Genomic DNA, 16678 nt, shown 5'->3' on the forward strand with positions numbered 1-16678 from the left:
GGGTTTACGACTACTAACGTTCAACTCCGTAGCCTTGTAATTTTGAACCAATCCAGAAGACAAGGAAACTCCTGGATCAGTACCCCCAGAGGTATTGATTTGTTGTGGGAACATGGAGGACTTTGAGACTCGACAGATTTAACGTGCATCAGTCACCATTTACTACACGGGGAGTCTTCGGCCGGCGAGGATCGAACCCACGACCTCTTGGATATAGGCCCAGCTCCCTACCGACCAGGCTATCCCGGCCCAGAATGCTTTATTTAATGTAAGTGAAGTCTTGAGTTTGATTTTAACATGTTCATGTTAAAAGGGCCCAAGACATTTCTGTTTTGCATGCCATTAAGACGGCTCTGCTTTCCAGGCGTCGCGAATAGTGTATCATGCAGCTCTAGTGCGACGTAAATATATTAAAACTACAACAATTCAACATTTGAGCCTTAAAAACTAATTATCATATCTAATAACAAATTCAATTCATGCTCTAAATAAAAATTTATTCGAATAGTTATTTACAAACGAAAAACTTGAAAGATAAAATATGTAGTGTTGTCATTCCCAGGGAAGGATTGTTATGAAGTCTTTTTGTTCTTAATACCGCCAGATGGCGTTCCTTTTAAATTTGTATGTAACTATTTGTCTGCTTTCTGTTAATAAACCTTTACTTTCTGCCTGAATCTCGATCTCCACGGATTACATATGGCTAAACTTCGAAACAGATACTTATATCTTGATATGATCTTGATATCACAAATAACGAAAATCTTGTTATGTCAAAAAAATAATTTTCTCCTTTGCAGATATCCAGCTAATGTTAATTTGAATTCCTATTCGAAGAATTTCTTTTCAAAACCTTGTTATGGGAAATTTTTTTCGGATTTGAAAGTGAATTTTTTTGGAAAGATCGCAAAGTAGATTTATTGTAAGCCAATTTTTTTTTTTTAATACATAATTATTTTTCTCTTTCTTTTAAAAATAGAATGATCATTGCTGTGTTTAGACTGATAGTCAACTATCATTACATACATATTTGATCGTAGTTATTCTTATGTTTTCATGACTCTACTTTTTAGAGAAAAAATTTTTAGAATACATTTTTCTACATTTTAGAACATATTTCGCTCCGAACTTGTTATTTTAAAAAACTCGCTATCTGGAAAATTTTTTAGCGTCCCTTCAACTTTGAGGTATCGAGAGTAAGCTGGACTATTGCTTTTCCAAATTAGGAGAAAAAACATCCCGGAAGATAAAATTTGTTAACGCAGTAGACGTGATCCTTTTTCATCAAGATTGAAAATTAAACTCTCATCATCATTTATTTTTTTAGGGCAACTGATAGTATCGCTTTCAAATATTCCATCCGATGACATCCATGGCTTCCGATTACGTCAGTCATCTCTCTGTTACTTTCGTAACTGGTGAATAAGTAGAATTACTTTGCTAACAGTTGAATTACGTTTCAGACGTAAAGGCTTTTGACTAAAAAAAATCGTTGACGATTAAATCTCTAATCTGATACAGGCGAATTTCATAGAAGGCACTGGTAAGTCTTTTCTATAAAAGTAATTTTTATATAGTAATAATCCACTGCTTTTTATTTCTCAACCGTTCAACACAGACACAGCACAGATGAGATACCGGTGTCCCAATCATAGGCGTAGTGTGTCCCCCTCAATAAATTTTAAGAATTTATTTTAAAGTGAATATATTTTTTATTTAATAAAAAATTTATAACTTTAGATAGTTCATTTGTAATTTAACGAAATAATTCTGTATTTATCATTTTTTACGTAAGTGGCATTTTAAAAGCCATTTAATGAATTTTTTAAAATTATTTCGTTCATTACTCAACGAGTGTGATGTTGAAATCGATAGGTATTAATATAGTTTATGAACGTGGTTATTAGTTATTTATTTTAATTGATGCACGATACATATTTTAATTACAATTGTTTTCTATTAATATTGTGCAATAATTTTTAAAGACCTGTAACTGACGAAAGATTTTAAAAACGTTTAGAGTTATTTATGTTAACTTCGAATTTTTATTCGGATTTGTTTTAAGTATAAATTTTTAGGTAAAATGGAATAAAATAGTTATGTTTATCATTATTATTATAATTTTTAACCAATTATTTCCTTTTCTTACGAAATATCCCTTTTACACTACTGATTAATTAAAAATGTAATGTTGTACTAGTTTTCGGCATGTTTCAATAGAATGTGTTCTGAACTATTTTATTTGATTATTACGTAACTTTTAGAAACCTACTACCTGACTTGAAATACTGGATTTAAATGCATAAAAATATTAAAAAATGGCACATTATTCGGCATGGTAAAAATGATATTCTTTAAGATTTTAAGGAAATTTCACATCCAGGAATTACACTGGTAAATAATTAAAGTAATTTATGGTGGATTTGACTTTGCTATAATTTTTCTGGCAAAACTTAAAAGCGAAATAAATCTGTTAAAACTTATTCGTGCTTTAGGCAATGTGGGAAAAGCGATCATATTGCTAATTACAACCCTAGACTTATTTTGATCAAGCCTTTTACTAAAAATATATTTTGCGACAGTGTATACTTTAAACAATTTTCTACCATTTACTAAAGTAAATGTTAGTATATATTACAGAAATATAAAAATGAAAAGTTAAAAAAAATCATACTTTAATAAAACTTTTTAAATAATTCTTCATAAATACACTTTAATAATTAATTCTTTATAGCTACATCGAACTATTATGTTTTCATTCCTTGATATAGAATTGCAGAATGCTCAAAAAATAATTAATAAATAAATAAAAGTAAATAAATAAATAAAATAAAATAAAAAAATGAAAACTAACAAATATATAAATTAATAATAATAATAATAACGAACCACCTTGAATTACTTTTTATTTACTGATCGGATCCTCACACTCCAGAATTCAACCTTAATTGTTTGAGGAGTGACCGCAAATATGCTAATTAGTGCAGACGATACTTAAAGTTATGAAATCAAACACAAAAAGCACAATTTCTATGAACAAACGTACTTTTTTTATGATGGACTTAAATTTTTGGCCCCCAAAATATGGGTAATATTGCCCCCTTTGTTTGATTAGGACAGAGGGTCAAAGTTTGCACCCTTTAATGTTAATTTAACTATATGCATATTTCACCATATCTCAAGAATTTCTTAAGTGAATTGAAAATTTTTTGAACGCAATTAAAAATTCGTTTAACCAAGGATAAGTCCATGCAAAACATGACTTTTAGATAAATAAAAATAAAATAAAAATAAAATAAAAATTAAATACTAATTGTTTTTCATTACTTTATTTAATTATAGTCAAACATGTTTTTAAAATTTTTAAGGGATAAAATTTTTTACACCATTTCAAAATATGTAATTTTAAAGAAAAAGAAAAAATGTAATTTTAAAATCACGACTTTTTAAAAATTTCTCTCTCCGTATCTATTTGACCGATTTTGCTCAAATCTTTTGTTTTGCCATGCAAAAATTATTGTCTTTAAAGCAGCAAAAATGGCAAAAAATACTTTTAAATGGAAAAAAATTATTTTACAATTCAAAATTTTTTCGACTATAATTTATAGAAGACTATAAAAAGTAGGAAATATTCAGTAAAAGTTTTTTTTTCTATAGAATTATCTTGATAAATGAATTTTATAGTTGTGTAAAAAAAGGTTTCGATTCATTTAAAAAGTTTTCGAGACATAACGAAAGCGCGGAAAGTAAAAGAAAGATTAAGGGGTCCAAACCTTGGATCTCTTTTATTGAACCTAATTATTGAGATCAAATTTTGCAGATTGCGGTTACCTTCCGTATTTTGCGGGTCAGAAATCCGAATCTATCGGAAAATCAAAGGCATGTTTATCCTGAGAAAGTACGCTTTTGTGTCAGATTTCGTAATTTACAATATTACTTGCACTGATTAGTTAGTATAATGTAAGGTTGAAATACAAGGAACTTAGTTTAAATCAGGGTTGGAGTTTTTGCCGGCAAAAAGAGTTTTTTGCCAGGACAGTGGCAAAAACCTTGTAAAAACCGGCAAAAACTGATAAAAACCGGCAAAAACCAAATTATCTAAATTGTTGATAAAATATTATTACAAAATACTTGAAACAAATTTAAATCAATCATAAGGAATAATAATTATGATACATTACATTAAAAAATTATTTTTAACATATTATAATTAATATAAAGGCAATAATTTTTAAAACATTGAAAGTTTTTGACCTCTTTTCATTTTAGAATCCTTAAATAAATGTTTTTTTACAAATAAAAAACTATTATTATTTGCATAATATTATTATTATATTATAAAAAATTATTATTTGTATAATATTATTATTATATTATAAAAAATTATTATTTGTACAATAATTAACTACACATCTGGATAGATATTTTATGCTTTAAATTATAGTTATATTAATTTAAAACCAGTTCATTTCACTGGAAAAAAGAGAATAATCCTAAATTTTCCAATCAATAATGTTTTAAACTACTAAAATGATAAATTATTACATTATGATTTAATTATGGAATAATAATTTTGTTAATTTTTTTGTAATTATTTATATTTATAGTATATATTTCAATTTTAGGAATAATTTTGTACCAAAAATGTGTTTTTGTCCTCTCATCTTGGAAAATATTGGTTTGTGCCACTTTTTGCCAATTTGCTTGGCAAAAACTTGTTTTTGCCAGGACGGTTTTTACCGGTATTTACCATGGTTTTTTCCACCTGCGGCAAAATCTTGCCAACCCTGGTTTAAATGCAATATAATTAAGAAACGAGAAGCTAATTTGGAAAAAAAAAACATTTTAATAAGCAATAATAAACAGCGACAAATATTTTTATATAATATTTGTCATTGAAAATTATTGATGCTGATATTTTAATATTATACATAATATTGTCATATATAATACTGTCAAAAGTAATATTTTGCCTCAAATTTAGCTTGATTTCAATTAGTATTGCTGGTATTGGCAAGTGGCATAAAGTAATGACTACGGCATACATGAAAACATTGCAACTTATTAATTAGGCTTATTCACTTGTGTTTATTCTTATTCAATTCAGCGTTATAAAAAATCATAGGAAACAATACATCATTCGATAACATTGGATAAACATTTTGCGGTGCAATATAGGTATAAACTAGAACTTGTATTATTAAAAAATTTTATCGCTTAAGGCCTGGTTTCTTAGGAAACGTCGGCGTCAGCTTGAAACGAACGTTTACCTCTGATTGGTCAATTATGAGTTTGACAGCATACGTCATCGAACGCTCAGCTTGAACGACAACTGCCGTCCAAATCAACTGCAGTTGGATTACAACGTGACGTTAACAACAGAAGCAAAGTCGGACAACAGCCAACAGCAGAGCGTTGAATTCAGCCAAGATTTTAATTTTAACATTAAACATAGCTTCTTTTTCCTCTTCTTCTTCATTTAGCTAAGCTATAATGTGTTTTTTCTTGGACAAAGTCATTATTTGTTCTTTAAAGCACGGGTCAACAATCACAAAATCAATACGAATTCAAAATAAATATTTGTTTACGTTATTAACGCATGCGCAATGCGAGATAATGTCTGTGTTGGACCGACTGTTCACGCTGAGCTAACAAAACGGTATTTTTATGGCGTCAAAATTATATCACTTAACGCTGACGCCCAGTTAAGACGCTTCTCTTAAGATACCATGCCTTGAGCTAACAAACCAGTATTTTGTTGGCGTCAGGGTAACGTCAACTTAACACTGACGCCCAGATAAGGCGCTTATCCTAAGAAACCAGACGTTAAGTCCGTTCGTCTTTGTATCGGCCTCACTCAAGTCTAAGTAAAAATACATTTTTAAATCCCTCATTTTGTTTAAATAGTAGTATGTAAATTTCCTTCTCCATCCAAAAAAAAAAAAATAAAAAAACAGCTGGATGAAAACGTGCAACGTTAGGGTACTTTACAGTTTGTAGACAGGTTTGAGCTTCTTTATTTTTTCTATTAGATTCCTGAGTTTTAACTATACTAATGATATTTAGCTAAGTAACAAAAACTAGCAACGCATGAACCTTGCAGCAAATTTATTCAAACTCACTGAAATCATTCTTCAAATCAGCTCTTCAATTAGCTTAATTAATTATAAAGTATTTTATTAATTATAAAGTATTTTATTAATTTATATTAAATAAAATGAACATGCATTTTTATTAAAAAGCAATGAATAATTATTTTAATTGATATTTTTAGTACTAAAGTGTTCCTTCCTCAGAAGCCATGAGCAACCAAGAGCCAACTCAACCACAAAATTCTACTTCAAGTGGTGGATCAGAAGAGAACCCAAACCAAGCCGGTATTAGAATATTCCTGTGGAAACTATTCTGTATACTAAGTACAATTACAACCAGAACCTGATTTACCTAAAGAAATGGACCTAAATCCTCAAATTCAAAAAGACTCTTAAAAATTAGATACGAATTAAATACTAATTTTTAAGTAAGAAGAAAGTTAATTAACAAACCAATAAATTGAAAACATTTTAATTAAGCAGGCTGCGTCGATTCGATTGAAATTAATGAAATTTTGCAAGAACTTTTTCAGTTATTCTCCTATAGTTCATGGTGCTGAATTTCAATTGCATCTAATTTGTAAGTTGGTAATTAAAAATAAATACAGTGAAACCTCCGGAAAAGTAGCGACCTCCTCTATTTATGACCACATTTGGGCGGCACGGAATTTTTTATTCAGACTTTGTGTTAAAGAAACTTTTTAGGAGAGAAAATAAAATCTCTCCTAGCGACCAAGCAAACTTCTGCACCAAATGCGGAAAAGGTCAAATAAGAAAACAAGAAAAATATCAAAATTAAAATCGTATGTTAAATCTTAAATTAAAATCGTTTGCGAAAATTCATGAACCTTCAATAATATTTTGAAGTCAATGAAAGTAACCCCTATGAATGACCAACCTTCATTAATGACCACTTTACTGTGGAACAGAGAGAGATCGCGCCCGAAAGGTATATCACGTAAATAACGCTTAAAAATTAATATTTCAAGCTGTTTTACTGTTTATATACCATTTTACAAAACGTTTCACATTAAAAAAAATTACAATTTAATAATGTATAACAAAGTAAAATGTAATTGGATTTACACCCGTTGTTCGTATTTTTAATTATAATGAAAAATTTTGAGATGGGTAAAAATTCAATTCAAGAAAGTCTTGGCCTATGAATATCTCGTCATTAGAGTTTATTGGATTTTGCTTCATGACCAAAATAATAGACCATAAAAAGTGCTAAACATTCAAGTTTATAATTTTATCTTTAATTTTTAAAAAATCTCAAAAAAGATTAGGTTGTGTTTAAATCTTTTCTAGAAAATATTTTATGTCATTTATGAGTTTATATCCTCCTAAGCTACATACTTCTAAAAAATATTCGTATTTATGTCCATTACTTAAAGCTCAAGAGGATATAAAAGAAGAGTCACATTTAAGAAAGATAGTAAACTAAAATTTCGAGTTAAGACTCGCGTGATTTATAAATTTGGAAATAGTATTTTTCTTTGCAGAAAGTTCGTGGTCATTTATTTATATATATACTAGGAGGCTCCGCCCCCTGCTCGCTAACGCTCGCCAACCCCCGAGAATTGCTACGCAATCCTATGTGGTTCACCCCGTGAACCATGGCTCGCTGCGCTCGCTCGCCAATGAACACAATGTTCTAGCACAAAGACATAGTATATTATCATCAAAGACATAGTATTTTATCATCAAAGACATAGTATTTTATCATCAAAGACATAGTATTGTTCTTATGTAGAAGACTTCTATCAATGTTCTTATTGGCTTTTAAAAAAGTATATTAGCTATTTAGATTGTACATGGTGAAAAAATCAAAACATTAGCTAAATGAGAAACATATTAGCAAAATAAATTATCAAATATTGCAGTTACTCACCTAAATTCAACTAAATGTGTATAATAAATTAGTTAATGCTAGAAATTCTGAAAGTTTTAGGAAAAAATTTTATTTAAAAATATAAACTTTAAACCCTAACTTTTCCTTGTGAGATAATAACCCTCAAAAAGTCTTTCATTTTCAAGAACACAAAAATTTGTTTTATCGCCAAATGAAATATTTTTTGGTGATCAGCATTATTGAAATCAATTTCTATATTAATTAACATTTGTGGTAAAGTGCATAACATTTTAGAACAAAATAAGGATGTTTTACATACAATAAATTAAAATGCATGGCTGTTAGCATTACCCAAAAAATACCGAGAATATCGTTTAATTTCATTACGTTTAAAAGCCCTAGAAGCTTCACTAATATTCTGTCTGCATTTTAAAGCGTGAAAATCCAATGCATAAATAAACGCGAAATATAAAAAAATTCAATGCATTCAATACAAACACTTAGACGTTTTTTAGACGTTTAGGTAGCTCCCAGTAGAAAAATATCAATTCAACAGCGGCCTTTTAAAGCATTCTCACTTCAATTAATTAATTAATTCCTAATTGGGTATAATATAGCCTACGTCACAGGTTGTGTTGTTCCTACTAAATTTAACCCATGAACGGCATTTCCTGCGAGCCTAACTTCAAGCCACAAATAAACAAACGAAGTGTTCGATCGTTTAAATAGCTGCTCGCCAGATTTTATTGCATTATAAAGAAAAGTTATTGAAACTAAATACAACTAAATAAACAACAACAACTAAAACAAATAACAACAACTACTAATGACAATAACTAAATAAACAACAACTAAATTCCATTCGTTTAGCATTGCGTCATATATTGTTTCTACTAAATCGAAGTAGTTGTGTTTTTTTCATATTATACCCAATTGAGTTTAAATTAAATATTATCATGTTTTTAGGGCATGAATCTAAATTGAACAACCTGATAATGCTCACTCTGGTTATTGTTTCCGTTTTTAAAAGCGCTATATGTTGAGCCCCCTAAGCTAGATTTGGCATGTGACATTTTTAGCAGCAATCATTGGTCGATTTTCTAACGTTGCCATTCGGGGAGTTGTAATGAGGCCTTTTTTGGTGCCATGTAAGAGAAATATATATATAGATATTTTTGATTGTTGATGAAACCCATCATTTTGTGTTTTCATCAGTGTTCAGAAGCAGAACAACTATAAGTTTTCTATTTTATCACAAAAATGTAAAATGTATGAAAAACAAAGAAAAGAGTAAGAAAATTAGTATAGTTATAGAAAAAGTTAAAATTATAATATAGTATTTGTCAGTTAAAATAAAACTTTTTGCTTAAGTCATTGCTAACAATTCAAATTTCTCCGAGGCAATTCTAAAGTATAAATTAAAGTAGTATTGTTAAGTTGAAACACAATATTTTTAGTTTTGATGTCAACAATACAATTCAATTTTTCACAAAAACGATTGTTTCCATTGTTAAATTCAATGTCAACAATTCAAATTTTTCTGAGGCAACTCTTAACCTCTAAATATTATTTTTTTTATGTACACATTTCTAAATGTCAGTATTCAACCACAAAACAACTTAAAGTCCTCAAATTTAGCATAAAGTTGTAAAATGTAATAAAAGAGGGTCATAGCAATAATGAAAGTAGAAGTAAAGTTAGTACTGTAAAATTAAAACAATATTTTTAATCAATGAACCAAGTTCTTCAAGAAGCAGTTGTAGAAGTAGGTTGTTTATTTAAAACTTTTTATAGAATTTCTTTAAGAACACAATTGTTAATTTGGGCATTTGGCGATACAACACTTTTAGAATTGAAGGATTTGTTACGTCAAGCTCTCAGGTATCATAATTTTGATCTAGTTGCGCTTCTATGTCATTTTGATTTATGTTGCTAAGTTAACTTTCAAAAAATTCTGTGGCTTGCAACAGCATTTTTATTTTATAAGTTGTTTATTTTTATTTCTTTTAGAATTCATTATTTTTTTAGCTAAATGTTTTTTAACCTAACAGAATTCCTTGCCGACTGTTTTCTCTATGAATGAAGAAAATAAAGTAAATATTTAACTGTTGTGAAAAGAATCTTATTTAGTTGTACAAAGTACTTCAGCCAAAATTTGGGAGCCACGTAAGAGAATTTTATATATTAGATCAGAAACACATCATTAAAAGGCAGAATGCTTTGGTGTTTTCAAAACAAAGCAAACGTCGCCACCGGCGGAAAAGAAATACAACCAAAATTTGGGAGCCACGTAAGAGAATTATATATAATAGATATATTTCATTTATTTCTTTTTTCTTTTTTACTCTTACAACTTTAGAAACTCATAAATCAGACTCACATAAACAGTTCTGACAATAAAAAAATATTAAAAAAAAATCGTAATTTTTTTAAAAACTTTTTTATTAGGTGATGCTGCAACAGAAAATATCACTAGAGGAATGGCGAATATGAATACACAAGATCGTTCGATTAGAGAACTTATAAATCAATTAGGAGAACTACCTGTTGTTTCGGTTGAATCATTCAAAGTGTTGGATCAGAAATTAAGAAATGACAACGTGTTGCGAGAAGAGTTGGTATGTATAATTAGTAAAATTTATCTCTTTCCCGAGAGCAATTTACTTAGGGCAGTAACGAATATTCGGTATTCAGCCAATTAGGCTCGTTTGCCGATTATTCGGTAGGCTGAATGTTTGGCCAAATATTCGGCCCAATGTTCGGCTAAATATTTTTTGGAAAAATATTTATTGACAAAAAATATTTTCTCAGAATTTTAATTGTTTATATAATGCAAAATAGTAATTACACTATACATTATCATATATAGTTTTTACATGTATTTGCTAAGTTTCAAAATTCATGTGCTTGTAAATTTATGTTCTGGAAGACAAATGGAAAACGTAATTTCAAGAACTGAAACTAGATTATTTTAAACTTAACCACGTGTTTCGTGCAGGCGACTTTTTTTTCAAATTTTATTCAATCAAGTCAATGTCGTTGTTTTTTCAACATTTTTGCCTTAAGAACTGAAAAGGTTTTTTTATGTCGTTTTTTACATTTTATTATAGCACGAGGCGATTTAAAGAACATTTTATGATAGATTGTATTCTGTCACTTCTTTCTTGTACTGTAAGACAGATAACGGTAACAAAAAAGCTGTGATTTTTTCAACGTTTAAGTTATATTCTAATAAATGAGAAAAAAAAAATTTCCTCCTTTGTCTTTTTTATTAACTTTTCTTTTTACCAGCGTTTTTATTATGACATAGTATTTTTTAAAAAGCGTTTCTATTGAACGTTATTCTTTGATCATCAATTTTTTAAAGACTTTTTTAACTTTTTTCTAATTTGAAAAAGTTAAATTGAGATTTTTTACGTTAATTTTTTTTTAAAAACTAAGAACGATTTTTGTTTGGGTTTCTATCTAGCTTTTTATTTTTTAAAAGACGTTTTTATTATGGCGCAACAATTTAAAGGGTTTCTATTAGGCTTAATTCTTTTTTTTTTTTTTTTTTACTTTTTAACGAAAATACAATATAATTGGAAAACTGAGATGTTCAACTTAGATCGATTTTTAGTTTTTGTTTCGCTTTTGTATATAATCTTTTGTTTTCGTGGGCATTTTTATGATAGCGCGGCATTTTCAAAAGTGTTTCTGATAGATTGTATTCCTTGTATATTTTTTTCGGAAAATATTATTTTTAACATTAAAGTTTCGACATAAGAATAGAGAATTTTTTGCTATTTCTCTTTTTCTTTTTGTTTTCAACTTCATAACTTAATTTTTTTTCTTAGCTGTTTGTTTTTTATTTATCTAAAACATTTCAAATGGATAACTATTATATTTTGTGCCTTAACTCCATACCAATAATATAGCTAAGTTTTGATCAATTTTTAATAAAAACAAAACCTTTTTGCGTATGAAAAATAATTTTTTTTTTTAAATTTGCTATTTGATCTCCGTTTATTCGGCTATTCGGTCAAATCACTGTTCGTTATATCTCCCTTATTAATAATTAGTAAAATGTATTCGTTTCGGTTAATAATAAGACAGACTGGACAAGATTTGGAAGAGTTATTGAATTTCTTGGCTACATAAAATATTTACTAATACAGTGAATCCTCTCGGGAGCGACCACTCTTTGTTCCACAGTAAAATGGTTGTTAATGGGGGTTCGTCGTTCTTAGGGGTTACCTTCATTGACTTCAAAGAGTTATCAAAGGTACAAGATTTTTTTAATTTTACTTGTCATTTTCTTCATGCGGACCACTTGTGTGTAGAAAATGAATAAGCCAATTATGAATGACAGAACTATTAAATGAATAACAATTATGTTTTTTGTTTAAGTTGGAATATGCGGACCACTTGTGTTGGCCTTATGAAACCGGATTGATGAATAAAATTTAGAGTCAATAAAAATTACCTTTACTAATAAAATTGTGTGTAGAAAATGAATAAGCCATGTATGAATGACAGAACTATTAAATAAATAACAATTATGTTTTTTGTTTAAGTTGGAATATGCGGACCACTTGTGTTGGCCTTATGAAAACCGGATTGATGAATAAAATTTAGAGTCAATAAAAATTACCTTTACTAATAAAATTGTGTGTAGAAAATGAATAAGCCAATTATGAATGACAGAACTATTAAATAAATAACAATTATGTTTTTTGTTTAAGTTTGAATATGCGGACCACTTGTGCTGGCCTTATGAAAACCGGATTGATGAATAAAATTTAGAGTCAATAAAAATTACCTTTACTAATAAAATTGTGTGTAGAAAATGAATAAGCCAATTATGAATGACAGAACTATTAAATAAATAACAATTATGTTTTTTGTTTAAGTTGGAATATGCGGACCACTTATGTTGGCCTTATGAAAACCGGATTGATGAATAAAATTTAGAGTCCATAAAAATTACCTTTACTAATAAAATTGTGTGTAGAAAATGAATAAGCCAATTATGAATGACAGAACTATTAAATAAATAAAAATTATGATTTTTGTTTAAGTTGGAATATGCGGACCACTTGTGCTGGCCATATGAAAACCGGATTGATGAATAAAATTTAGAGTCAATAAAAATTACCTTTACTAATAAAATTGTGAGTAGAAAATGAATAAGCCAATTATGAATGACAGAACTATTAAATAAATAACAATTATGTTTTTTGTTTAAGTTTGAATATGCGGTCCACTTGTGTTGGCCATATGAAAACCGGATTGATGAATAAAATTTAGAGTCAATAAAAATTACCTTTACTAATAAAATTGTGAGTAGAAAATGAATAAGCCAATTATGAATGACAGAACTATTAAATAAATAACAATTATGCTTTTTGTTTAAGTTGGAATATGCGGACCACTTGTGTTGGCCTTATGAAAACCGGATTGATGAATAAAATTTAGAGTCAATAAAAATTACCTTTACTAATAAAATTGTGTGTAGAAAATGAATAAGCCAATTATGAATGACAGAACTATTAAATAAATAACAATTATGTTTTTTGCTTAAGTTGGAATATGCGGACCACTTGTGTTGGCCTTATGAAAACCGGATTGATGAATAAAATTTAGAGTCAATAAAAATTACCTTTACTAATAAAATTGTGTGTAGAAAATGAATAAGCCAATTATGAATGACAGAACTATTAATTAAATAACAATTATGTTTTTTGTTTAAGTTGGAATATGCGGACCACTTGTGTTGGCCTTATGAAAACCGGATTGATGAATAAAATTTAGAGTCAATAAAATTTACCTTTACTAATAAAATTGTGTGTAGAAAATGTATAGGCCAATTATGAATGACAGAACTATTAAATAAATAACAATTGTGTTTTTTGTTTTAAGTTTGAATATAACATATATCATAAAAATTAATTAGCTTTAAAAAAATTAGAAGAGGTTTCGTTTGTTTGAGATGCTTAATTTTTTTTTAAATATTCGTGGCGGTATTTCTAATTTAAGTGAATCATTGATAGCTTAATTTTTTCTAATTTAAGTGAATCATTGATAGCATCGTCTTTAGCGTACTCTGACAATTATTTGACGTTGTCTTTATCTTTCGGAGATTGTCACAAAGAGCTCTTTTCAGGCATTAACATTTATTTTGAGTCACTTGAATACACTTATTTGCTTTGTTAATATTTTTTGTTTTAATATTTTTTCGTGTTTCCGTGGAACCCCTGATGTTTTCCGAGAGGCAAGATTACTTACAAGTACTGAACAACTAACAATTAAACAACAATTAACTACTAAACAACTTACTGCTAAACAAAAAGCTTGCAGTAATTCAATTCCTAGTTCCCTCCTTATATGTGGACTGTTCCATATTTTTTGTTGTTAAAGAAAAAGTAAGATCCGGGTTGGCATTTTTTTTTCTTTGCTATAGATATGGCAGACAAAAATTAATTCTAATTTTAGAATTTTGATTACTAAAATAAAATATTAACTCTTTTAAATACAGTAGGCATTTAAAAGCGTTTCGAAGTTTTGAGTTTGCCCTACTTATTTTTAATTTTTCCTTTACATTATTATAATCATTATTTTTTAAATAGCCGGGATAATTATTTTGCATGGCTACGAATTTTGCACAGTTAAGAATAGAAATAAATGCCAATCTAGGAAGTACCGGGCAATAGACCTTACACTCAAAAACACACCAGTAAAAGGAACATCTGGCAATAATAACTTACTTTTAAAAAAAAATAAAACATTGCAGAGAATACCAGAGACGAGCATTTCAAACAGTAATCCTTAAACTAAAAACAAAAACATCAATGTAAAGAATTCTGTGTAAGTTTACATTGGGAAAATGGCTCTTTAATTTGAAGGAAAAAAAAACATAAATGGGTGAAATATGATGTATTTCTTAGTTTTCTAATACTGCAAGAAATAGGTGACAATCAATTTTCCATTGGAAAGCATGTTGGAAACGTTGCTCGGTTGTTAGTTTGCTACCTTAAAATTTAGGCAATCCTAGCTTTAGAAAATCGAAAGTGCTTAATAGCTTCATTTGGAAACAAAAATTGCTATTTTGTCGATTTTTTTTAAAATTTAATCTGAATGAAAGGCTGCATTAAATTTATTATTCTTTTTTTTTCAGGAGCTCTCTCTATATCTCTTTTTTAAAGAGGCAAAATCCGTCTACTCTTTTTTGAGACGTGCTACCAGTAAACTGATAACTAAAGAAGTTGCTAAGCAGTTTACCAGAACGGATCCACCTCCAGGCAAAAAATCTTTCGAGAGGGAAGTGCCAACAACTTATAAAATGATTATAGGTAATTTCAAATATGTTATCATACTAGGTTGATAATACAATAATACGAGGGGGGATCAAACATAAATGAAACAATTATATATAAAAGAAATTTTCCAACGTTTTGGACATTTTTTAAATTCCCATGGTATGGGGAAAAAATAGGCCATGTAGCGAACCAATAGAGCTCAAAATTTTCTTTTGCTGCATTAAACGAAAATCTCTTGCCTCAAGACTTCTCTAGAGGCCTGTTTACACGGTCCAAGTTCTTGAATCCGAGAAATTGGCGGGATTTCCCTGTCCAAGAAATAGACAGGGACAGTGATGACGTATTTCATGACGTCAAATCCCGCCTCCTTTCAAATTCGTTCCAAAATTTTTTTCTTTTTTCTTCTTTTTGTTGCAAGAAAACTATTTTGTGCAAAATTCAATTATTTTGAAAACAAGCATTTCATTTTAATACAAAATATTTTCCAACGCTGCGCCGCCAATACTTTTTTGTCACTTTTTCATCAAAGCGAAAATTTAGGCAACATATGCATTAACAAACTGAGAATTAGATTGATGCTTTTAAAGTAGAACGATCAAGCCATATTCAAGGGAAACGTACCACAAAATTGCAAAAATCGTGAAATGTATTTTGTATTTTCTAAGATACTTCAGATTATATTAGATTTCAGACTTCAGTTTTTTTTCTGTAAGAAATATTCAAAATATTGCTAAAGAATTATTTAGTAAAGAATAATGACTTCACGTAAGAATTATGAATAAAATCAACCTAAAAATTAACAGTTAAATGATTAACTACCATTAAACGATAAATTTTTGAAAAGTGAAGAAATTTTGAGTGGAATCCAAAAACACCTTGCCGGGGAACAGACTCAATTATTTAACTCAGCTAACACATATTTGCAATTTGATGCATTTAATTTGTTTGTAAAATTTTTGTCACGCCTTTTGCCATTGTTGTTATTTTTCAGATGCGGCTGAAAGGTATAAAGTACTCTATAATACCAGCGACAACATTACCAGGGAATTTGGATCAGTATTGAGTAACACTAAGGATTGGAAGCCTCCTGCTAGGTATGCTTAGCTGCAATAAATACCCCAGCAGTAACTTCAGAGCACTAAACATCTAAAATTGAAAAATACACATCAAGAATTTTCCGCATTTCGCCTGAAGAGTGTACACATTAACAACTTTTGTGTATTTAAAATTCATAAGTTTCTCTACTATCAACTACTTTGTGGAATGTTTGATTGACGTGATTCTTCAGAGATAAAATAAATATATTATAAATAATTTAATAGTGTTTTTTTTTAAAATTTATTCATGGTTGATTCTATCATCTAGTTTGTTGATCGAATAGATATCGAAGACCATAGATATCGAAAAATAAATAAATAATGTCATGTTAATTT

General features: G+C 28.8%; 1 protein-coding gene across 2 annotated transcripts; it reads left to right on the forward strand.

The window, feature by feature from the left end:
* The first annotated feature begins 1445 nt into the window (after positions 1-1445).
* Positions 1446-16559, forward strand: LOC107437016 (uncharacterized). Of its 2 annotated transcripts, none has more exons than XM_087152259.1 (5): positions 1446-1699; positions 6275-6377; positions 10396-10565; positions 15104-15278; positions 16237-16559. In XM_087152259.1, exons 2-5 carry the CDS (start codon positions 6302-6304, stop codon positions 16347-16349), a joined length of 534 nt encoding a protein of 177 aa, XP_087008385.1. In that variant the 5' UTR covers positions 1446-1699; positions 6275-6301; the 3' UTR covers positions 16350-16559. The 2 variants fall into 2 exon arrangements, with proteins under 2 accessions (XP_087008385.1, XP_042909881.1); XM_043053947.3 differs by having other exon boundaries at positions 1446-1543.
* Positions 16560-16678: the final 119 nt, after the last annotated feature.

The sequence above is a fragment of the Parasteatoda tepidariorum genome, chromosome 9, assembly GCF_982258835.1.
Source record: "Parasteatoda tepidariorum strain Cologne lab strain chromosome 9, Ptep-v5.0, whole genome shotgun sequence".
Classification (NCBI taxonomy): Eukaryota; Metazoa; Arthropoda; class Arachnida; order Araneae; family Theridiidae; genus Parasteatoda; species Parasteatoda tepidariorum.